This window comes from Battus philenor, unplaced genomic scaffold (genome assembly GCF_028537555.1).
Source record: "Battus philenor isolate CCGP_79_NKW_IND1 unplaced genomic scaffold, ilBatPhil1.0.hap1 SCAF_9, whole genome shotgun sequence".
NCBI lineage: Eukaryota > Metazoa > Arthropoda > Insecta > Lepidoptera > Papilionidae > Battus > Battus philenor.
The window spans coordinates 13580136-13605055 of record NW_027181759.1 but is presented as its reverse complement, the minus strand read 5'-3'; the positions used below and the strand labels follow the sequence as shown (position 1 = coordinate 13605055).

Below are 24920 nucleotides of genomic sequence, written 5' to 3'. Positions count from 1 at the left end.
ATATACATAAGCTACAATCTGTATTTGAATTTTGTTCACTTTTCATCACCACATCAATCTTTTTAAAAATGGGTGACCATATAGTGTAAAAGGTCTAAAATTTTTTGCTAAGCTTTTTTTGTTAAATGAGCTATATACATTCACCCTATTGATATACAGTAATACCCCGCTTTACGCGACCCCGTTATACGCGGTTTCACTATAACGCGAATTGTAAATTTCGTGCTCAAATGCCTCGAATTACGCGAAAGAGTGCGTATAAATATAATGTAGTCATCAACTTCTTTATGGTCGCGGGATCCCCGCTTCCTCTGAATATTCTCTTTGAAGAATCGGGAATTCCCAGTCAACAAGACAAGTGCTTGAAGACATTACTGCAATGATTGAGGGGTCTGGACTTGAAGATGTCGCGGTAAAAGATCTCGTAGAACTTGTAGCAACGCACGACGATCCTCTCAGCAATGAAGATCTGATCGAGTTACAGAGTAATCCTATCTACGATGAGGAAGAACAATTAGAAGAGAAAGTTTTATCTTCAGGGGGAATATAAATTGCACTTTCAAAAATTTATTCAGGTTTGGACATATTGCAGAGTAATGACAATAATGATGACCGTGTCTTGACCATCTGTCAAACAATTAAAAACAGTGTTGGGGTTTATGAACGTATTTTACAAGAACGTAAACAAAACGTTACCCAAAAGACAATGTATTGACAATTTTTCAAATTAAGACAATGTATTTTTCCGTAAAAAATAAGAGAATGTATTGCATAAAGTGTTCCTAGAAATAAAGTGATTGATTAAAATGATTTGTTTTTTTGTGTAATAATTTTGGACTATGTTTAATCATAAACCACGTTATACGCGAATTTCAATTAACGCAATTTTTTTTTGGAACGTATCTCTCGCGTAAAGCGGGGTATTACTGTATACATTCACTGCTTCAGAGAGTTTACACCTATTTCCACCTAATTATATATTGAAAAATATTTTATAGATTATAATTCCGTATAAAGAAGTACACTGGAAGTCAAATAATTATATTAAACCGTCAATCATGATGAATATTTTTATAAATATGTTTATAAAAATTAACATAGTATTTTGACAATGTAAACTACAATTCGAATAAGTTGCCATTTGATTTAGCGCGGATACTCCATGACAGTTACAATTAATTTGTGAGAATGTATTTTTAAAATATTATCTGTCATTCAATTTGTAAAAATATATTTACATTAAAACAAATTAATAAAATAAATGAAATAATTTTATTTAAAATAATATCGAGTATTTTTAAATAAACCATTTGTATTAATTATATTTAAAGTAAGAAAAATATTAATTGTTAAAATAATGTTTGAGTGAAATTAAGTTAATCAACACTATGCTCTATGGGCAAGTTGCTTACGTCTTTTTTTCATCATAATTATTTTAATCCCTGCCAATTACACAGCTTATCTGAATCTGTTATAACCGTTTGTGGACATTAATTACGACACGAACAAAATCCTGCGAACAATCATCATTTACATAAACTCCAGTTAAGCCAAATTTGATTAGAGCTTTGACAACGAATATTTAGATACATCAAAATCGATTTTCGGCTTTATGAAAATTATTTTTAGATATTCTTCAATCAAATTCTCTTTCAATATTTTTCTTACTGTACATAATAAATAAAATATATATTTAAGAAATTTTTACCAATGTACTCATTACGATATCTGTAATACTATATGGCTTAGAGTACTTACTACCATAGAGGCTTTGACAATAACTTTGATAATCTGCAAAAACATATTAATGATGGAAAAATATATAAAAACCTAGAGTTTCGTAGAAAATTTATTAAAAATATGCCCTTGAGGACTGCTTAGATATATAAGAGGAAGCAATAATGAAAAATACCGATTGTGACAACCATTGTGAAAATATTTAGGACAATTACTTTTCCTTATTGAAAGATGAAATTCTTTACAATTAGGATAAAGCATAAATTTTCACTCAAAAAATATTTATTGAATTATATAAGTGAATCATTTTAATATTAATTTGACACATGTTGTTCACATAAGGTATCCGTGAAAGTATTTTAAGTTACGACGTAAACTACACCATCATGGTTAAGCCGATTTCTTCATTTCATTGAAATTTGACTCATGAGCACGTTTCGATACACAAATACATTAAATCATGTTTGAAAATGGTCTCCTATGACAATTATTATGGGCTATGCTCGGGATTTCTCTACGGGATCGAATCAAACATGAAAAGGTATATACATATACGCGATTAGCGGGCGGATGTGAATTCCACCCGAGTAGGTTGTACTTTGGCGAGAAAGATGATAGCCAAAAGTAAACGAAGTTATATTCATATATGTACATAATATTCACAACTTACACTATCCTAACGCAACAGCAGCAACTACATCACAGAAGGCATCCGAATTCAAATTGGCGTTCGAATCGGAATTTGAATTTCGAACGACCAAGAATGATTTAACATAAAAGTATTGTATCCGTAGTGAATGAAACGTGAACGCTACATATACGTAGACGGACAAAAGTAACCGACGTGAGCCAACGGACTGGCAAGTTGAAATATCTGTGAGCAGACCACATAGCGCGCAGAATCCATGGTCGCACATGATTCATAGTTCTGGAGTGGAAATCAAGGTCCGTGGTAAGAACCGCTCGCAAGCACTGCATAGGATGTGCATCCACAATGTAAACAGACCACCATGTTAAGGTTATCTGGATGCATGCACTTCTAACCGGTCCTGTTGAAAATCTATGAAAGAGGCATAGGTCTCCAGCAGTGGAATTCCTACAGCTGTACATAATTAAGAAAATTATGTTAAATCATACGTCTCAAGTCGCTTTTAAAAAAACACCAAAAACAAGTCTTTTAGTTTCAGATAAATAACAGATAAGCGAATAATTAAGGAAAATATATCATTAATATTCCTATTTTTATGTCCCTGAACTGGATCTTACGTAAATCATTCACAATCATACCATTTATTAACAAAAGATGAAAACAAATGAGAAAAGGAAACAATCACATACCATGGATGAACTATACGTGAGAACATATTTTATGGAGATCTATGTTAAAATGAACGAACTCTCAAAAAGCAATATAGTATTCTAAATAGTAATGTATTATGTCACGTTTTATTCCATTTAATACAGAATTTTGAACTCATTTAAGGACGATTGACTGTATACCTAAATTTTTATATTCCATACTTTTAAAATCTTATAACATAATTATCAAGTAATTTCACCGAAATTAAATTACACTACAGATGATTATAATTGTTATTTAGATATTAAATAGTAGAAAACCTTGTTGATGGTGCTTGCTTATAGCTCTCCAATGTATACTGGCAACTTACTTTACTTTAAAACTTTACAGATTTTTTTATAAAATATAAATGTAGGAAAAGAAATATTTAAATCATTTAAATTTAAAGCAGACATATACAAAACTTTAATGCTAACAAAAAACAGTTCTGTCATAAATCATCCATTAAGTAAATTTAATGTTTAAGAAAGAATAAAAAATATGGAAACATATTTAGATTAAAATTATAGTATTTCCATCGAATGAAAGAATTTAAATTCAATTTATTTATTTTGTGTTGAAAATGCGTTTAGTGAAGATGTTACATCTTCCACAGCTATTTAAAAAAATATCTGTCAACTTCAACTAACAGTGACAGATTAGTTTCTAATAAGTAAGGTTTTCATAAAATTTTATGAAAAATTCAGGTTTTATAATATATTTAACTGAATATACCATATTAGGTATTTTAATATGTCGTTCGTTAAAAAAGATGTGACTCTTTCTGATGACCGACCAAAAACATTACTCTTGCAAAAACACTCCGACTACCTAGCTAGTTACGGTCTAAACAAAGATGATTATGAATATTGCATGACTGAATATCTCCGGATGTCTGGTATATATTGGAGCCTCACTGCTATGGAACTGATGAACCAGTCATCAAGGTACTGATATTTAGTTACCAAATAATATTAATACTTTCATACTTTTTGATATTTGTTATTATATGTTTTTTTATTTTAATCTCTGGTTGTGCACCCGGCGTCTTGCAACAACCTTAACCAGGTCATTTGTCTATCTTGTGGACAGGACATCTAATGTTGCACTAGCCATTTAATATTGTTGACTCTAGAACCATGCCAATCTTCATGGCTATTTCCATTGTTTATTAACTTAAGAAGAAATAAAATAAAGAAGTTAAAATAATTATGATACTTATTCTTTCTTAATTTTCAATAGAATTATTTAAATTTGTAAAACTTATTCATATGTCACTGGATCCACTTTATACAAATCAATTTCAATTGATCATTCTTATACAATTTTTTTGTATTATTAAGAATATACTTTAATTACAATAGATTTAGATAAATTAGTAATAACTTTATGCTCTCTTGTTTGAATGGATTAGTGTTATTCTAAATTATTGTATTTTAATTAATAAATATATTTATAAACATCAGTATGTGAAAGGAAACAATGTTTTTTGTTTTAAAAAATTCCAAGCTTCTCCAATAAAATACTAGCACTACTTTATGATTATTTAAGTCATTTGCAGACCTTAATAGATACATCCTTTTTAGAAATCTTAATTTCGGAAATAAAAAATATTGTAATGATAAAATAACAAGAAAAAGTATTTTCAAAATTCTGACTACTGCATATAAAAATTAATTATTGTTTACTTTAGGACCCTTATGCTGTACTGCTAGAAGTTATTAAAAATAGGATTAATTAAAGATAATAGGTCAATGCAGCATTTTGGCTGCAGTGATTATACAGGGTGATTGGAAATAAGTGTAAAAGCTTTAGTTTTTGAATGACATTTAAGTTATACTCCTTGAGAGCTTTTATACTACCTACCACCAATCACCCCACAATATAAGTCACAAATTCATTACTACTTATTAATTATTATATAATCATAATTTCAGGATGCCAAAAGAGGAGATAATTGAGTTCATTGCATCTTGTCAGGATAAGGAAAGTGGTGGGATATCTGCTAGTATTGGGCATGATCCACATATGTTGTACACTTTGAGCGCTATACAGGTAAACAACCATTTATGACTATAATAAAATTAAGAGCTTCATAGGAAACTATATGTGCATATGAAACTGTAATGGATAACATAAAAGTAATGAATATTAATAATATTGGAAAAAAAATTCTAATAGCCTAAGTTAAGGTCCTGTTTTGGGTACCCTTGGGATTAGTCACTGCATAAGCAGTGATGGCCTCTTAATCTAGTGAAACAATAGAATGCAGTGGCCAGAGTCATGGCTCCCCTAAGAGTCTGACCTTTACCGTTACCATAAAAGAGGCTTTAGTTAAGGAGTTCCTCTGTGTCGAAGTTCCATCCTTTTAAAATTCATATTCTTAAAGAACTGGAAAGTGAATTTGTTTACAATTATGTGTCTCTGACAAACAGCAACACTTGAAATATCAAAATGCTATGGGAAACATAGGGTAAAAGTTTGGTGAGCCTTATTTGTTCTTGGGATAATTGGACAGTTTTTTGTTTTCAAAAATACTTGAGGCTAGACAACAAATATCTATAATAAGAATTATTGACGCCTGATTACGGATTTTTTTTTTGCTGAATCTGTTATTTATCATCCTCTTACACACTGTTCCAATAGGATGGTGGTGCATACATAGCCAAGGCTTTGATGAATTTGCGTTAGGTTTCTTTTCCATTCAGTCACTTTGAGGATGTCCCACGACCACCAAGGTCCCGTTAACTTTACTCCAATAACCTTTTTAATGAGGGTACCTCAAAAAGACAATTTACAATAATATTCCCCAAAGAGTTCAGGTCAATTAAATCAAGCTTACTGCAGCATTTGGCACAGAACACAAAACTCCAATTTAAACAGTACATGCAACTCGAAACAGACAACATATGGATGATATAATTTTTAAAAAATGAAATTTGCATTCTATTATTTAGTGCTGTGTCAAAAATTACATTTCTATGTTTGTCAATACAAATTTGCTTTATATTAGCTTAAAACAAGACTCTTATTAAGAGATTAATAGCCACTCAATAGATATTTTAGGTACAGGGATTATTTTAAGTATGGATTTACCTAAGACCAACCTTTTCCAAATATATAAGTAGCTGATTTTTAATTTATTGAATTGCTTATTTTATAACTGATGCATTTATAATAATGACGAAAATAACAATACTATAAACAGGTACTAGCAATGTATGACAGACTGGACACAATAGATGTTGAAGCAGTGGTACAATATGTGGTCTCCTTGCAACAAGAAGATGGGAGCTTTTTTGGTAACTACTATTTTCTTCTCAGCATTCCATAGATTCACTATGGAAGTTCATAGCATTGAACATGGTGTTCTTCAGCCATAGGACATCCTCTTTTAGACGTAAACCTTCCTAGATATGTTTCCAATAAGACCAGTTAGAAGTAAACTGCATCCAGGGTCTTTCGACGACGGCAAGGTCATCTGCCCAACTACAACCATGCACTTTTTGTTTGAGATTTTTTCTATTGATACAAAATTAGTTTTATTTGTATTTTAAAAATTCCTGGTTAAGTGACTAAACTTGGCATCGTTTTCTCATAAATATTTTATAACAAATATCTAAAATAAAAAGTATATAAAACATTTATCATGATCAAACAGTGGTAAATGGACTGAGACTTGCGATCATAGGTAACCAGTTTGATTTTCGGGAAACAATCTTACATGATTTACACTTTGTGCATTATTTATACAGTGCCAACTGTTCACAAACAAGTTTCCAGAGGATGGGCAAGTGTGTCCTTTGCGTACCATAATACCAAACTGTGCTCGATTACTATATATTGCCCCATAGATATCTATGGGGAAGGTCTATGCAGTGAGTGCCTATGGACTGAAACCATCTATCATTGTTTCATTTACTCATTCCTATAACAAGTTGGTACAACTTCTCTCTCTTTATATAGTTTCTCAATTTAAAATAAGAACTTGTTTTAAATATGAATGGGTTAATTTCTTAGTCTGACCTTTAAAATCAATTTTCATTTACTTCGATCATGTGGTGTTGATATTGAACATTTAAGAAATCCCTGAAAGACCATCATCGTACTTAATGTAATTACATGAATAAAATAATAAATATATTATTAGAGAACAAAATTTTTATTAATTAATTTGTTGTGCTTTTATAAAAACGTAAATTTTCACGGACTAGGATAAAAAAGACTTGATATTTGAATCTCTTTAATGTTAGTTTTATTTGTGATTCTCTTTAACTTAAGGTGACAAGTGGGGTGAGGTGGACACAAGGTTCTCCTTCTGTGCAGTAATGTGCCTATCTTTATTACATCGCCTGGATGCAATAAATGTAAACAAGGCTGTAGACTTTGTGCTGAGTTGTATGAATTTTGATGGAGGGTTTGGATCTAAACCTGGTTCAGAGAGTCATGCAGGTAAAATTATAAAACACATATTGGTTAAATATTACTAATATATTATATTACCATTTTTTTATATGGGGCACTAGTTGCCTACCCAGGTTTGTACGTTTAAATGTGATTAATGTGTCCTATTGAAAATGTAATTAAATAAAATCAGAGATCACCTTATTTATTTATTAAAACTAAATATACTCAAAGACTAATAGTAATTTTATTATATTTTAAAGTAATGATTTAGTATATGTCTTTTTAAGATTATGATTTGATGTCAAATGTTTTAAAATACAGATTGGTTCACATAATTATCTATCCTCTCACATAGTTATCTATTATTTATAAAACAATGTTGATTCTACCATTTCTCTCGCAATTCTCTCTATAAAAACTCTTTGTGCAAGAAAATAAGTAATATATAAAAATTGTTGAGTTGTTCTTGAGTTTTGTGATTAGCAATAAATTAGAGATACTTTGAAATTTGTAATTCCAGGACTTATTTACTGCTGTGTGGGAACTTTGTCAATTTGCAAGAGAATGGACGCTTTGCACGCTGATGAGCTTGCCTGGTGGCTCTGTGAGAGACAACTGCCAAGCGGTGGACTTAATGGGAGACCAGAAAAACTGCCTGACCTATGTTACTCCTGGTATGAGAGTAAATTTTACCACAAAAACATCTTTAAACTATTGATTAATAATTGTTTATCATGATTATTTTGCCATTTTTCATTGATTTAAGTAAAAATAAAAAAAAATGTCAACATATTGAATATAGGGTCATGTGTATTTAAAAATGGATACACTTTTAAATAAAACTTTGTTTAGTTACATGTAAACATGCTAGGCAGTTGGCAACAATTTTGATTTAAAGAGTAAAACCACAAGTATACATAGCACTATAACACTTTGTTTATGATTGTTTTTTTTGTTTTCTTTTTATTTTACATAAATATTAATAGCATAGAAAATTTTATTCAGTACTTTTTAATATAAATAAATAAACTTTAGCCATATACCCAAGGCCTGTCAACGGTAAGCGTTACTGTGTTGCCATGTGTTTGCAACTTTCTTAATTGATGGGTAAAAGTATGATACTAAGTATTAAATTAAATACCGATAAGTCATAAATATCCTCTAACTTGTGAGGATGTATATAAATTTAAATCTGTATGTTTTAGGTGGGTGATGGCATCGTTATCAATGTTAAACAGGATACACTGGGTTGACAAAAAGAACTTAGAGCAGTTTATATTAGCATGCCAAGACGCAGAAACAGGAGGTTTCAGTGACAGACCTGGTGATATAACAGATCCTTTCCACACGCTATTTGGCTTAGCCGGTCTCTCACTGTTGGGGAATAGCAACATCAAGCCAGTAAACGCGACATATTGTATGCCGCAAGAAACCATAGATAGATTAAAATTGGAACCACAAATATTACAAATATAAATAAAACGTTTATTTTTACATGTCTAGTTATAAGTATAAATTATAAAGAATATATAATTATTTAAATAAAATATTATGACTACTTAAATGTTTATTTTACATATATAATATTTCCTACCTTTTATTGTGTGTACATCCCAAACGATACGGCGATGAAATGAATAATTGATAAGATATCATCAATTCGAGCGTAAATTTGACAAATAATAATATAGTCGTTTATTTTTCCTTGGTTCGGTTCTCTCATGTGCTGACAGCAATACATTGAGCTACGTCACTCTGTTCCATTTGTCCAGTTACATCACGGAGACCCTTGGCGACCGAAGTGGTTAGTAGAATTCTAATATGATAGATATCAAATCTTAGTAGGCTAAGTGCCTTCAGTGCTTTACCACCTCAATCTCATTGAAGCAGTAAATTCCGACAGTCACTAAAAGATTGCGCTTAAAATTAGTATTAGAAAAAAAAATTGTGGATATTATTGTATTTTAACTGGTAACCCCAGATTGTAAAACTTTGACAAGTAACTTATCAGCCGTTATAGTGATAAGAATGAAGTTTATCAATTATAATAATAATTACGTTTTTTCACGTACAAGTTTAAGAAGTGTGAAAATGTGGAAAAATCTGACGAGGCTTCAATTAAAAACACATGTATTTAGTCAGAACAACTTGTGTAATTTATGAAAGTGTTTTGTTTTGATGGTTTTAACCTAAAAATTTTGTCACTATGTGGTTACCATATTATATGCAGTTTCTCGTTTATTCGGTTGCAGTGAATGTGTTTCTATTTTTCACGATCGTTATTTACTATAAAGACCTGCTATTATCAAGATTCGATAACAAATTATTACCAGAGTATGATTTTATTATCGGTAGGTACTTTTCAAATTATTTTCAGCTTTTCTGAAGAAATACCCATATTTTTGTATACTTAATTGTTTATTTAGGTACACCAGCAGTACACATGGGTTTAAAATACCACACATTGCCGTACAAATAATATTATGTATTCCTTTATAACTGCCACAAATTTTAATATTTGTTTTATGTAACATTGTAAAAAAACATTAATTACGAAGAAAATATTTATTCAAGGTAAGAGAAAACATCTGGCTTATACCGGAAGAGATCTTAATGTTAGGTAAATTTTTCACCGCGCGTAAACTTCAATGCTTAAAAATATCAATATTATATTTATAAATTGTAGTCTGTTTTGGATACAGTCAGTTATTTAATATGGTTTCTGAAAGTAATAAACCAGTTTTTTTGTAAACAAAACCAATCTACCTCTAACATTTTTTTCAATATGGTTTTTAATTGTCATATTGACATAATTTTTATGTCATGACTATTCGCGCTCTTTACCCACAACAATCCAAGTTTTTTTTTTAATTTGAAACAAGGCACCGCAGTCACATAAGTCCAGTATGTTTTTTTCTTACAAGCATGTTTACTTGCCAGCCGTTTTTTTCTTTTCTTTAAAATTTATCATGATTTAACACAACTTGATAATTGACGTGATTAGTGTAAAATTATTAGAAAATGAGGAACAGTTTATTAGAAAAATCGACATATCGTTATAATTGTAGTAGATCGGTTGCTATAAATCAATATATATATATTATAAATAATAGCACATACCAAATAAAATTTGAGTAAACGTATTGAGTAAACATTAAGAATTGTATCAACATCCGATGTCCCCGAAGCTTATATCAAACAATAACCAGTCGTCACCATAAACAAAATACCGGATGTACCAGTTTAACGTAGACTTGTGGACCTCGCAAATAGAGTCCTAAAATCAACACACGATAGCAAACGACGAGAGCTCTCCAAACCAAACTCTTCAATTTTATTCAACATACTATGTATTACATCTTTTGTTGACGTCAAGGGAAGAACAGACAAAAGAAACTTAATGAGTCATCATCTTCATGTAACCCGATACACACCCACTGCAAAGTATAGACCTTCATTATGATTGGTCTTCCCGCGACTTGGACTATGTTGCCAGTCCACTTAATGGCCTGACGATATCGTGGTGGCCTACCAACGCCGCGTCTATCGTCTCATGGTCATCATTCAAAAACCTTTACACTTCAACGACCGCCTGTTGCACGAGCGATGTTCCCAACCTACTGTCACAAGCTAAATATGTTAAATTTAATCTTCTCTTTGTCATCATTACGAATCTTTTGTGCATGATATTAAATGCCTGTACGATGCGTGTTCCTATAACGCGGAACTAATTTTCCGTGTAATGCGAGGTGGGATATTATTACGTCACAGGCAGATTCAAGAGATTACATCTAGTTACAGGTTACAGGATGTTCCTTTTAGTCTCTTTATTTTTAGTCGGAGCCGGAACAGCTGGTTCACTCATCGCGCATAGGATCGCAAGCGAAACCAATTTCACGTTCGTGGTATTAGAAGCTGGTGGTAGAAGTAATCCATTTTACGAAGTACCTGTCTTTGGACCTCTGTTGCAAGGGTCAATGTACGACTGGATGTATGAGACTACGCCTCAAGAACACGCGTGCTTCGCTATGGTGGACAGGGTGAGTGATTAAATACCATCAATGTCATCTTTTTAGCGTTGGATGTATATAACTAGACATAAACATTTCCCATAGATTTCCAAAAGGACTTCGAAGAACTCTACCAAGGTTGTCAGTCCTCGAAAAAAGCTCTCTCTCAAAAAGCGTTACCGATGAAACGAAACATTAAACTTGTTTGACCTTCCATGTAATATAAGAACTTTGTTGTGAGAATTCCTCTCACGCAAAAAAACGCCTCGATAGACGCAATGTTTCATCATTAATACATCGTTGTAAAGATTCTACTGTTCAACTTTTTATTTGAAAAAATAAATCTTTCCAAGCCGACGTGAATAACTTAGTTTTATTTTCTCAGAAATGCAAACTTGCCCAAGGGAAGATAGTCGGCGGATCGTCTAAATTGAACAACATGATACACTTGAAAGGAAACACTTCGCAATACTCGGAATGGTTTCACGGCAAATACGGAATAGAATTTTTCGAAAAACATCTAAACTATATTGAAGAAGAGATTTTTTATGTAAACGAATTAAAGTACGAAAGTGAATTAGCTGATGCCGTGTTAGATGCGGCTAAAGCATTAGGTTACGAAATAATAGGGAACGATTTTAAAATAGGATTCCTTAAGAACATAATTACACAAAAGAACGGAAAAAGATGGACAACATCGGATAAATTAGACGTAAATAAACATGTTATAACAAATGCATTAGTTGAAAAAGTACTAGTGAACGATGGACAAACATACGGTGTAAATGTTTACATATCTAATTCAAGATATACAGTGTTTGCGAGGAAAGGTGTGATACTTGCAGCGGGAACTTTAAATACGCCAAAGATTCTCCAATTATCCGGCATCGGTCCTTCGAAACTTCTAGAATCGCTTGATATACCATTGATACAAGATTTGCCTGTAGGTCTTAATTTACAAGATCATATTGGTACAGGCTTAGATTTGATATTACTGAATAAATCTTTATCTATTTCTACGGAAAACGTTTTAAATCCTTTCAATTTATTTCACTACATTCAAGGTGAAGGACCTTGGACGTATCCGGGTAGTGAGGTATCAGGGTTTATATCAACAAAGAATTTGACGTCACCTGATATTCAGATCATGATCTTGCCTGTTGGGATCGCTTCTGACAAGGGTAGCTTGCTAAGAAAACGCTTGGGTATAACAGACGAAGCATGGAATGGTTATTTTACTAAAATTTTTGATAAACACGCTTCAACATTTTGCACTATAATATTACACCCTAAAAGTAGAGGCAGTGTGTATATTAAAAGTAGAGACGCTAAAATACCGCCATTAATCAATGCGGGCTATTTAAGTGAAAAGGAAGACGTAGACACATTAATATCAGGTTTAAAATTGGCTATAAAACTCTTAAAGACAGATTCTTTAAAATCAATCAAAGCTTATTTAAATACGAATCACTTTCCGGGTTGTGGTGATCATAAATTCTTCTCTGACAAGTACTTAGAATGTTATATCCGATCATTAACGCTATCAAGTTACCATCCTGTTGGTACATGTTCCATGGGGTTGCCAGAATTAAAAAACACAGTCGTCGACACGTCGTTCAGAGTTTTAAACGTCAAAAATCTATATGTCGCCGATGGATCAGTGCTGCCAACGTTGCCAGGTGTCAACATAAACGCGGCAATCGCGATGATGGCGAATATATTTTTTGAAACTAATATAAAAAATTTACCCACCAAAAATAAAGTTAAATACTGTGATAAATACGACAAAATTAATCAATATTTATTTAAAATATGTAATTAAATTTAAGGTAATGTTATACAGATTATAAAAATTTATATATAGGTTATGTAAATAAAGCTAGTTAGTTATAGATGTAAAAGCTTTAAAGGGTTCACCCCCTACATAGTTTATATGCAAAAAGTTTTTACACCTTTTTCAATCATACTGTATAAAGTGATACCTCTGAAATGTGTTACATTAATTTATTTCTTCTTTTATAAGGCAACCAGCTTATTACTGCAGAAAAGGCAAAGAGTGTTTTGTATGCTTTTGTTTTTAAAACGCATTTTATTATTATATTATCATTATTTTTTTTATTGATGGATAGTAGGCAAAGCTTTTTACATCTATAACCAATCACCTAGTTCTCATAAAAGTTAAATATAATTTATTTAAATATACAATATGTTGCAGTTTTACAGGGTAACCCTGGGCAAGTCAAATCTGCACATTTCATCCTGCGAGATTAATTCCTTTATAAACTTTGTTCATATAATTTTTAATTTATGATAATTAATAGTGAACATTTGTTTCAAGAGAATAATAGGAAATAGAACTCAATTTCATAGATAATAGAATAAAAATTAACTGTCACAATAATATTTTTTTTAACTTTAATAACGTATAAGTACTTTAAATTATAAAATTTTGCGTAGTACTGTATTAAGTAAAAAGGGTTGTAAATAAGTTGAACGAATAAAAAACACGAAGAACACTTTATTGTATTTATTTAAGATCACTTCTACAAATTAATATTGCGCACAGTATTATTTGAGCTTCGTTTTATAAACATCACTAGTTTATACTATAGATTTACTGAAATACATTTTGCATTGACTACAAATCGACCACCAGAATAATATATAAAATTAAAAACACGAAATATATACTTTTAAACATAGTACATATCAATTGTTACACTAAACAACTTTAGTGGTTATGTACAGTCACGTGCGTAATACATAAAATCGAATTTTTCATCAGAAATTTCAAAGCGCGCAATATGGTTTTGTTATTTGAAATAATTTTATTGCTAAATCGATTTTATATATGTATATTTTTTAATTACGATCTCATCTTATGAGATGCAAATTTTAAATCGAGTGAAATAAAAAAAAACATGTATTTACAATTTCACAGTGACATAAAAGATTTTGCAGTTGACTGTACTGAATTTTATTTATTGATATAGCAACATTGTTGAGTCATTCCGTGTTAATTTTAATGTAAATATAAACTAAAACATTTTAAACAGTATATTCGCTTTTTTTCATATCTATATCAGACATTTTTTTTAAATCATACATAACTATATTATTTAGATTAATATATAAGACGATATGACTAGAATACAAGACTACAAGTTTTCACCTAAGAACTATAAGTATCTAAATCTAACATAAACAAACATTCAAAACTTTAAAATCATTAGTGCTATCATTAAGAACCATCCACACAAAGCAATTTTATCATCGCAAAATATATAAAAATTTATAAGAAGTACCGATAATTTTTTACTTATATTTGCCGAATAGAAGGCAGGTGTAAAAACTTTAAATGGGTGAATGTAATGATCATTTATCAACAAAAACTTGTAAAGTTTGGAAATAGATATATAAAACATATAACCAATCATCAACATAACATAAAGTGTTACTCTGAAATATTTTACATTAGTTTATTTATCTATTGGAATGGCGACATGGTGTAACGTAGATCGACGACAAATGAGACGAATCATTCACCCTTTTTAAGTTCTCAAAACTAACCAATCGTACTGTATAGCGCTCATTTAATCACAATAGCTAGAAAATAAAAGAGACAGAATACAGTATAACCTTCATCAGTAAGAAAAGGATCAATATATAGCTACTTCTGCACATGCAGTAGTAGTCGTGCAATAAAGTGCACCGCCCGCTAGCCTGCTGATAAATGCGCATGCGGCAAACAATGCGAATTACACAACTACCACCGCTAAATCAATCAACACGTGTTTCACCCCTTCACGGGGCATCCTCAGGAGTAATGTTACACCGATTAGTGCCAAACACAGAGTGATGACTCTGTGTATAACCTTCATCAATTTTACTTAATTCTAAATATGAATTTGCATATGCTTATTTTATGATTTTTCCTCTAAGTAATCATACCGTCAACTCTGGCAACTACTTTCTATGGAATAATTTAAAACCATTTTTTGTTACACGAACTGTATTTTGTGCATTTTGGTAGATTATGGATTAAATTCTGGTAACCCAATAAGTTTTTTAGTCAGGTAACATCGCTATTAGTCCAAATATTGTCATTTTTCTTCGCATCGGTCTTTGCGCGCATCGCATTTGTGTTTGTGCAGCTCCCGAAAACTTTTGAAATTTTTGAGAAAAATCAAACTTAAGGTAAGAGCTTGGTGTTGAATAATAATAGTTATATTGTCATGTTACTGTGTATTTAACGTGTCAAGTTGCCCATAGAAGGTAAAGTTGCCACAGTTGACGGTACCTGTTGTTTTTTCATCGCCATATTGAAATTGAAATTTTGACACCATGTAAACGCATCCGTACATCGTTATGGCTAACCAATGGTATAATCTGTGCAGCTATGTATTAACTCACTCTCGCGAATACAGTGTAAAAGTTTATATTTTAATTTTTAACCAATTTTTTAAATTATATAACCCGTTTCGTTGACAATTAGTAATATTACGAACTTTTTCCTAAATGTCCAGCACATTAATTAGATGTGTACCTTACAGTTCGTTGTTTTTTTTAAGTATTTACTAAAAAGCATATGTAATGTTGTTTCAGGAAATAAACTACAACCTTTTTTGTGCTGTGGATAGAAACAGCATAAAATATCGAAAAAAAAACCTTACGAATATATAATAAAGAAATGTATTTCTAACACAATTAAAAAGTGTTTTGCATGTAGATACAATCTAGGAATAGCTTAAACGCATAATCATTAATGCTGCATAGTCTGACATTATGCAAACTTTGTGCTGAACTGAATCAAAATGGCTTTTCTTATTTAAAGATACTCGCATTCGTTAAGAGTTTTTTTTTCAAGAGTAAAAGAGATGAAGGTATTTTTATATCTTACATATGTCGATTGCTAAATACTGTATACAACATAAACACATTATGTTTCAATATGATTTAAATTTTTATATACCGCACAAAAGAGACCACGCCAAAAGAGGTTTCAGTTCAATTTACCTCGGAATTGGCAAGCTATGTTCCGAACACTATTATTCATATCTAGCAAACACCCATGAAATCAGTCACACATAACATTATTTTTAATACATTGACTACTGACCTAGTCGTTTAAAACGCCAAACGCAAGAATCCTAAGCCTAAAACATCTGACATATATAGTGTTGCACAGATGTAAAATATAAATGTTTCGATATAAAAGATTTTATTTCCGTCTTATTCATTCGTATGTCTTGTATACGATTTATTAGGGGGACCGGAAAGTAAGGCCGTTTCTGTCGATATATTTTACAGAAAAACCGATTGATTTCTACCGCAAATTTTTAATAGACGACTAGAGATTGTTGATAACGAATATGAATATATTGTTGATTAGAAATATAAAATCTTGTTAAAAATATTGTCGTGTGAATATAACACGCTTGCTGTGATACCAGGGTCTTTTTGGCCTGGTAGTCGCCTCTGTGCCTCAGTGCGAGAGCTGTAACTTCTGTTATTCTTGAGGTATAAAAGAGATAGTTTTATATATACACTTGATGACTATGATGGAATGAAGACAGAACTAAAAATGTCAACTTATATATATTTCATGATTTTATTTGATTTTAGTAGAAAAGCGGCACCAGGTCATAACTGCCTGGTTCGCACTAACGAAGTTTGATCTACCAGGTCGAGTCGACCTGGCTTAGCACGGTATGAAAGTGCGCAAAAATCAGTCTAGCAGCGACCGTGTTAACTTAAGAAAGCGACATTACTTTCCGGTCTCCCTAACATATATAAGACAATCACGGACGGAAGATACTAGTTGTGTTATATTAATACATAGTTATATTTTTACATGTCTACTACTACAGTTTTAATCACAACACTCCATTACTATTATTTGTGCGACACTACAGATTATAAATTGTCTTTGAAACCTTTTTTTTTATTGGAAAAAACTATGACAACAATTTGTTTTTAAATCTTAAATTTGAATTTAAATTTCGAATGATAATTTCAAACGGTATAATACTTTTGAACGAAGAATTATAATCTCTGACAGTTAATGAATATAAAAAAGATTAATACAGAATTTCTTTGAAACTCATTATGCAAGTATTCAAATTGTTATGATAAATATTACAATTTCCCTTATTATATAAATGTATACATAAATTTATTATTTCTTGTGCTGAGCAAATTTATTCACAACGCACCTTCTGCGAACAATACTGGACGGATTATCTTGTATTACGAAGGCCATTTATTATAAATATTTATAATTCTTCACAAATATAACTTTCCAAGTGTTTATAGGAATTATTAGTAATTTCTATAGATGTGAATATAATTATATATTTAAACAATTGTAACCTAAAAGTAATCGAATACTAAATTACAATTTTACATATTGTACTTCATAATACTGAGCGGTAAAGGTCATTTGTTATTTTACAACATCGACACACGTTATTTAATATTAAAAACAACATTTTAATTGTTCAAGAACTAAACTTTTTTTATTCTCAATTTTTTTAACATTGTATTCTAAATAAATTAATTGCAATTTTTTTATTTTTTTTCCGTGTTTTAATTTCATAATCATTCTTTTACTGTTGAAAAAGACTGAAATATAACATTTTGAGCTGTTTTTGAGCAATTCTGTGATTTTCCAATTTTAAAAGTTGTCAATTATCTTACGTGTTTCGCGTGCCTAATATAAAACATAACCGTAAAGATTTTTTGCAATAATAACAATTAATGATTATAAATCCTAAACTTGATATCATTACGAATTCACTTCGTAATCTTTCTAACGTAGAAAGTTAAACATTTTGTTAATAAATCTACTTATATCATAAATTTTCGATGAAACGACATTAGTATATTTTTTACAAGAAAAGAAAATTTTCAAAGAACAGATTGACTTACTTGAAACAACAATCAAGGTAGTTGTCGAGCATGTCGAGTTGAAGATCGTCCCAATCTGTTGGGTTCAGGAGTAGGGATGTCAGGTCGTCGGGATCTGGATCTGAAATGAGGGGTGGAGGCGCTACTGGTTCGACAATAACATTTGCACAGATGTTTGTGTCCACCTCCATAGCTGGTGTTGTTTGAAGGTCTAAACTGAATTCCGGCAGATGTAGTGTAACTGGGTGTCCTAAATCTCCTAGGTCTTCATTCACCAACTGAATCTGCGGTATATTAGCGACAGCAATTGTATCTTCGTCAGGCTTAGTGCTGGCAACAGCGAGTTTCTTTTTCTTGTGCGGTCTACTGGAAATCCTTTTTGTTCCTTCCAAATGTGCGAGATCCAATTTCCAAAATCCGCCTTTACCCGGCTCGTGTTTAGACCTGGCCACCTTCACGAAGACTTTGTTCAATGATAGATTATGACGTATTGAATTCTGAAAGGTATACATTAATTTAATTATGTATTTAAATTTTTTTCTTATACAAAAGAACTTAATGCGTAGAAGCATTTTCACTAGTCAACCCTGGGAGATTCAAAACACATGGTCATTTGTAATATAAATGTGGTATAAAATCTTTAACGATGTCAATACATAAACCATTGATCAGTAAAAAGCTTTATAGTTTACCTATTTTTAAAAAAGTTACCAAGTTAGTTTAAAAATTACCCGAATTTTAAAAAAAGGATTTTTTTTTGCTTTATTATCATTACGTTACTATTTATTTCAGGATATACTATATATTAATTGACAGTATATGAGCTATGCATTCACTCTTTTATAACTTTTACACCTATTGTCAATCACCCTGTACATTACTGTAATAAACTTTGATAAGATCTTGCTATTATGCCTGATATTAATGATTATAAATTTATATTCTACTTGAACTACAAATAAATAATGATCAATACTTTATTTTTGAAATATTATTTTTAAAGAAAGAAAAAATTAATAATTCAATGTTGGAATCAAATCGTCATGTAAAAAAAATTTCGCCAATGACTCACAGAATACGCATTTCAAACCAAATGCGCATTTCATACCATCCAGAATAAATATGTGCTATAAACGGGAGGGGACATTTAATTTGCGAATTGATATTGATAATCCTATCTACGAACGCGCTGATATGTTTCGTCGTTATTCAATTAGAAATTATCTAATCGGTATGCAGATTTACCGGTTATTAGAATCAGATCGAAATGGCTACTGCGTTTTAGATAAGCCTTACCTGCCACGTGGGATCAGCGTTCCTGTAATATTTGAAATTATCCTTAATCCATGCGTATATAGCTGATAGCGTCATTTTGTCGTTGTTATACCTCATGGCCATGCAAATCAGCGTGCTGTATGAGTACGGAGGCTTCTTCTCACTGTTCGTCTGATACTCCATCTTGTTCTCCATGAAGTCCTCCTGACACTTCGCTATTGTTTGGTTAAATTTGTTAAGTCTCGTGTTCTGGGGCTGCGGTTTAGTTTGCGGGTTCGGTGATATCGGTAGCATCGGGAATTGCGGAACAGACATAATGTTAGTTATGTTCTGAAGCCAGTTTAGGTTCGTCAAGTCTGTTTCTTGTTCGTTGTCCTCTATTGTCTTCTTGTCTGGTTTGTGTTTGATTGGTTTCTTCCTAGGCACATCCTCTTGTAGAGTAGGCATGGATGGTGTGTCATTGTTGTGGTGGATATTGTCTGCAGTCTGGTAGGATTCCGGTTGTTCGTAGACGTACTCGATCTCAACTGTGTGGGAGGATTCGGGTACTGCACTGTCAACGGTGAAGTAGGTGCCGCCGCATTGGTCGCCAGCGTCACCGTACAGGTTGAGGAGAGTCGTGTCGAGCATTTCGCCCGACGCTGGGGAAAGTCCCGATGTGATATGCATCCTGAACTACATCCCTAGTTAGAGATGAATCATCACACTCGTGGCGTGCGGAGCAAAGTGGTAGCGGACGCCGGACGGTGAGGCGATCGATCGTTGCGGACGGTGTGACGTCGCGACGGTCAGCTCCCCGCGCGGTGGGTGTGGGGGGTGGTAGTGGGAGTGGGGTTTGGCTGCGGCGTGCGCGCGTGCCGGCGTCGCGGCGTGTTGTGAGGGCAGGTGCGACGGCCCCACAGTGCCGAACAGGTGGTGCGGATCGATATCCCACCTCCAAAGAAACTGGCCCGCATCGCCGATAGCTATGGACAATTAGTCACGGTTATCGGACGCCGGGGACTTATCACCTTAGACGCTGCGGGCACTTCCTGACGAACTTCCCAACCAGCCGAGGCCGCTGTCAGAAGGTTATTGTATATACTTCTAAAATTACTTTGTAACATTTCAGTGGCCTATGTATTATATGTTGGACATTCAGGTGTCTTGAATCAAACATGTCACCCCTTCAGAATGATTTATTTAAATCCTATCAAATTCTCTCATTACATATGACATAATTAAAAGTTGCAATCGTTTCAAAATTCATACACGTGTATTTTAACTTATTGGTAAAGGAAATCCATGACATGTAATTATATTACATTGAAGTATAATTATTTATCTTAGTTTACAATACATATTTGTCTTGACATTTCGAAAGTGCTTACCATATTCGTAAGAATAAACATTTGTTACATTTGACATATTCATGTATTGATTTTTTTTCAGACTGCCATTGCTCTGTCAAGTTCAAATCGTTGATATTTAGAAAAATGAGTAAAATCAGATATTGCTATTGATCGTAACATACGTTATAATAGGCATATTAATGCTCTTTATCTTTCAAAGGTAATATTTTACGAGATTAATAATAAATACTTTAAATATATATTAAATTACAATTTCTTATTTATTAATTTTTTGTAGACCCGTTTGCCAGTCGGCAACGACCTCCTTCAACCGCTTCCATTCCATCCTGTCTTAAACCACTATTCTAGGTCTTACTCCCCCCCCCCCCGTGTTGCTGTCATCATCCCACCATTTTAATGGTCTGCCTTCCTTCTTTTTATCTTTCCTGGAGTATCATCAGGGAACTATTTTGCTTCGTTTATCGTTGCCTCCTCATTTTAATGTTTTGCCTCTGATGACAATACTGTTCAATTTGTGTGGTAATATACTTATATAAACCCAATAAAGTTGCTACGTATGTTTATGTAAGAGATATAAGTTAAGTTTGACTTAGGTTAAGTTTACACTGAGTTTATTTATTTAATTTCTTGCATACCATAAACAAAGAATAGACTATAAATGGACACTAAAGGAAGATAATTGAGTTAACTCTGTTGCTCTAACTCTTTAAACGCAAATATGGAAGATTAATGCGATGGTTAATGTTGTCTTTTGGTTTTCGGATTCAAAAATATTAATTGCTAACGTTGTTAATACGTAGTGTGGTTAAAGGTGGAAAAGGTTTATAGGGGTAAATAAATAGGTCATTTGCTGTCAACTAATGTGTGGTACACCCTGTTCAAAAATCAATATTTTCATAAATAATTAATAACGCAATGATAATATACAAAAAGAGTTTGCGAATTTTTAAATTGCTACATTTTAAATTCAATTTTTAACAACTATCTGTCAACACACACTTTGTACTGCCAGAAGTCATAAGTATATTGCGTTCCAATAGAAAAAAAAATGAATGTGACATATGTCATAGCGATCAGACAGATTAAAAAGGTGTAAAAGCTTTAAATCATTATACTGACAAGTTATAAATTCAAACCCTTTAAAGTTCTTACTACAATAACCAATCTATTAAACATGTATTTCTTCTACGAAAAATTATTTAAATACCGCAATAAAATAGAGTACTGTCGCGTGGGAGGCCAGTAAACCGTGAATATAATCGACCTTTCGATTACATTCTTAGAATTCTTGACATGTCTTTATAAATTAAACCATTATAAACATTTAAAGAAAGAGGGAGGAGATGAGTCAGCCATATTGTTTATAAACTAAAAAAAAAACTTTTAATATTTATATTAAGTAATATACACATTTAGTCTGTGACCACGTCTTCATCATTTTCATCATTAGAAAATACGTTGAGAAGTTTAACGAAAACTGGGCACAAAAAGAGCCAAACCTGACTGATCGATTTTGAGTTTTGCGCTTAAAAACACATTTAGAGATAAAGTTTTCATTTTATATTAATAAAAATATATAATATGCTAACAAAAATGCCGGAAATCTACGTAATAGTAATTTATGTGTAAATATAGCATTATAGCTGTTACTTCATGGCTTAATTATGACAGATGACAGTTGACACACTGACAGCTGTCAAAAGTTTTTTCTTTAAATACTGTCAATGAGAATTTTCAAGAAGGCCTTATATAAAAAAGTCGATAGGTATTAGATGCACTAAAGGGCTCGCAAACGATGTTCAAAATTATGTTTGTCCAGCAAACAGCAGCGGCGGTCGCCCCCTGCACAAACAGGCTCTCAATTAAGTCTAGTGCTTGCTTTATTCGAGTGTTTATCGTGCACATGTTATATCAAACAATATTTTGGACTTTAATAATATCACAGATATGAAACTTAATTCCTCTGTCATCAGATAACTATACTCTTTATTTTTTTTAATCTGTGTTATCTCTTTTCACGGAGGCTCTGAAATTAAACACTGTATTTCTATTCTGCGTTTAATTTCCCAATTAAAAAATGGCCAATGGCGCTATGAATTAGTTATAGAATAAGGAAAAATAACCAAGCAAATCTCTTGAAGACCTTTGTTTTCTCTATTTTTATTTCTGGGGCCGAAAAACGGAGTCTGAAATGTAATGACCGTAGACGCGTGGATGCAATCGTTCTCGTTAAAGAAGAATGTTGCAAACCCTGAAAGGCAAAATAAAAGAACTCCTTGAAAGGAACTCAAAGTGAAAACGAAGTTTTTATCTACTTGCATACATAGAGTCCTTGAGTATTTTGGTCATACTGCCGGTAAAGACGGAGTAAACCTCGTAAAACTTAGCGATGCAGACAATATCGAAGGTAACAGACCAAAGCGTTGAACAAAACGAATCCGCATCATTTTTGACCGGTAATTTTCAACCTTTTACCTTAGCCTTTCTCAAACTCTTACGCCTCCCTATGTAATATAAATATAAATCACAAGGGTTTAACTCGTGTCGAGTCCACTTTTGAATTGCCCCCCTTGTTGGGTGTGGGCACCATGTTGGGAAACACTACTTAAGGCAATCATTTTTACAATGCCATACATGTAGCTGATAATCGCAACCGATGGCGCAGAGGAAATGTCCGCTGGACCTTTCACTGATAGCATGATATTATTTGCCTTGTGATGAATTCAATGCATGAATATAAAACTCCTCTTAGAGATTGGAATTAGCGGAACATGCTAACTAACCCTTATTTATTAATATATTCAATTAAACAACCATTTATGCCAACTTTTCAGTCCATAAACGCCCACTACAGGGCATATCCTTTCCCCGAAGATATTTTAGAGATAATATACCATGATCGCCAAGCTTTACAGGCAGGTTGGCGATAACTGCGTGGTATTATGGTATGCAGAAGACGCAGCTGTACATCTTCTGGAAACTTATTTATGAGCAGTGGCAATCCTATATAATTAATGCACAGTGTGAATTATAAAAGATTGTATCACAGGTATCCAACTGACCTGTGGTCGCGAGTCTCGATCCCCTACAACTGAGCTACCACTGCTCATACATTAATAAACAATACTGTTTAAACATTTAAAACTTACATTAACGTTTATCTAAAATTCGTCCAAGAGCGGGAAAATACAAATGTAAAAAATTTATTTCAAGTAAGAAAGGGACTAATATATAGCTACTTCCGCTATGCAGCAGTAGTCGTGCAATGAAGTGCATCGCCCGCCAGCCCGTATATATTAATACCCCTCCACGGGGCATCCTCAGTAGATGTTAAACAGACTAGTGCCAAACACCAGTGTTTGGCACGGGTCGGTTTAGTACACGTGTAGAGTATATTAACGGTACGCCAGGCGGCCGGCGGGCGGTGCACTTTATTGCACGACTACTACTGCATAACGGAAGTAGCTATGTATTAGTCCCTTTCTTAGTTAAGATGGACTTCCGCGAGATAACCCCTGAATCTATTAGATATTTATTTCAAGACCTAAATAAACCATGATCATCAACAGATTTTGGTATCTCATTTTTATCATCATCATTTCAGCTGTAAAACGACAACTGCTGAACAAAGACGTGCTCTATAGGTTTTCAATAAGACTGAATGAAAGCAACATATATCTAGCGACATCCTTTGTAATTATGAAAGAAAGCGCATTGATGCGAACTGGAAATGTTGTACAAGAGAAGTACGTTGAGGATATTTTAAAATTGCCGACTCAACTGTAATGTGAACATTCTCAAAGAACAATTAACAAAAGACTGATTTTAGACTTAAGAATTAAGAAATTTCCGTATTAAAAGCAAATTTAATTTCAAATTTTGTCGGCATTC

At 32.5% G+C, this 24920-nt stretch overlaps 3 protein-coding genes across 3 annotated transcripts; 2 read left to right on the top strand and 1 right to left on the bottom strand.

Annotated features, from left to right (window-relative positions):
- Positions 1–3759: 3759 nt before the first annotated feature.
- RabGGTb (geranylgeranyl transferase type-2 subunit beta) lies at positions 3760–8998 on the top strand. Its single transcript, XM_068775840.1, has 6 exons — positions 3760–4023; positions 5014–5131; positions 6285–6378; positions 7358–7528; positions 8004–8157; positions 8689–8998. Exons 1-6 carry the CDS (start codon positions 3830–3832, stop codon positions 8957–8959), a joined length of 1002 nt encoding a protein of 333 aa, XP_068631941.1. The 5' UTR covers positions 3760–3829; the 3' UTR covers positions 8960–8998.
- A 520-nt stretch (positions 8999–9518) lies between these two features.
- Positions 9519–13558, top strand: LOC137932227 (glucose dehydrogenase [FAD, quinone]-like). The gene is made up of 3 exons (XM_068775829.1): positions 9519–9834; positions 11321–11523; positions 11879–13558. Exons 1-3 carry the CDS (start codon positions 9690–9692, stop codon positions 13313–13315), a joined length of 1785 nt encoding a protein of 594 aa, XP_068631930.1. The 5' UTR covers positions 9519–9689; the 3' UTR covers positions 13316–13558.
- A 4861-nt stretch (positions 13559–18419) lies between these two features.
- On the bottom strand, positions 18420–20346 carry LOC137932460 (defective pharyngeal development protein 4-like). The gene is made up of 2 exons (XM_068776080.1): positions 19699–20346; positions 18420–18899 (listed from the first exon to the last, which is right to left on the bottom strand). The coding sequence occupies exons 1-2, from the start codon at positions 20344–20346 to the stop codon at positions 18420–18422; spliced, it is 1128 nt and encodes a 375-aa protein (XP_068632181.1).
- Between the last annotated feature and the right edge of the window lie 4574 nt (positions 20347–24920).

Bases quoted from the DNA above. Each gene is read 5' to 3' on its own strand.
- RabGGTb (XM_068775840.1), top strand. From the start codon at position 3,830: ATGTCGTTCGTTAAAAAAGATGTGACTCTTTCTGATGACCGACCAAAA. The intron at 5,132-6,284 runs GTAAACAACCAT...TACTATAAACAG, and splicing joins ACACTTTGAGCGCTATACAG to GTACTAGCAATGTATGACAG. The intron at 7,529-8,003 runs GTAAAATTATAA...TTGTAATTCCAG, and splicing joins TGGTTCAGAGAGTCATGCAG to GACTTATTTACTGCTGTGTG.
- LOC137932227 (XM_068775829.1), top strand. From the start codon at position 9,690: ATGTGGTTACCATATTATATGCAGTTTCTCGTTTATTCGGTTGCAGTG. The intron at 9,835-11,320 runs GTAGGTACTTTT...CTTTATTTTTAG, and splicing joins AGAGTATGATTTTATTATCG to TCGGAGCCGGAACAGCTGGT. The intron at 11,524-11,878 runs GTGAGTGATTAA...TTATTTTCTCAG, and splicing joins GCTTCGCTATGGTGGACAGG to AAATGCAAACTTGCCCAAGG.
- LOC137932460 (XM_068776080.1), bottom strand. From the start codon at position 20,346: ATGCATATCACATCGGGACTTTCCCCAGCGTCGGGCGAAATGCTCGAC. The intron at 18,900-19,698 runs GTAAGGCTTATC...TATACCTTTCAG, and splicing joins ACGCTGATCCCACGTGGCAG to AATTCAATACGTCATAATCT.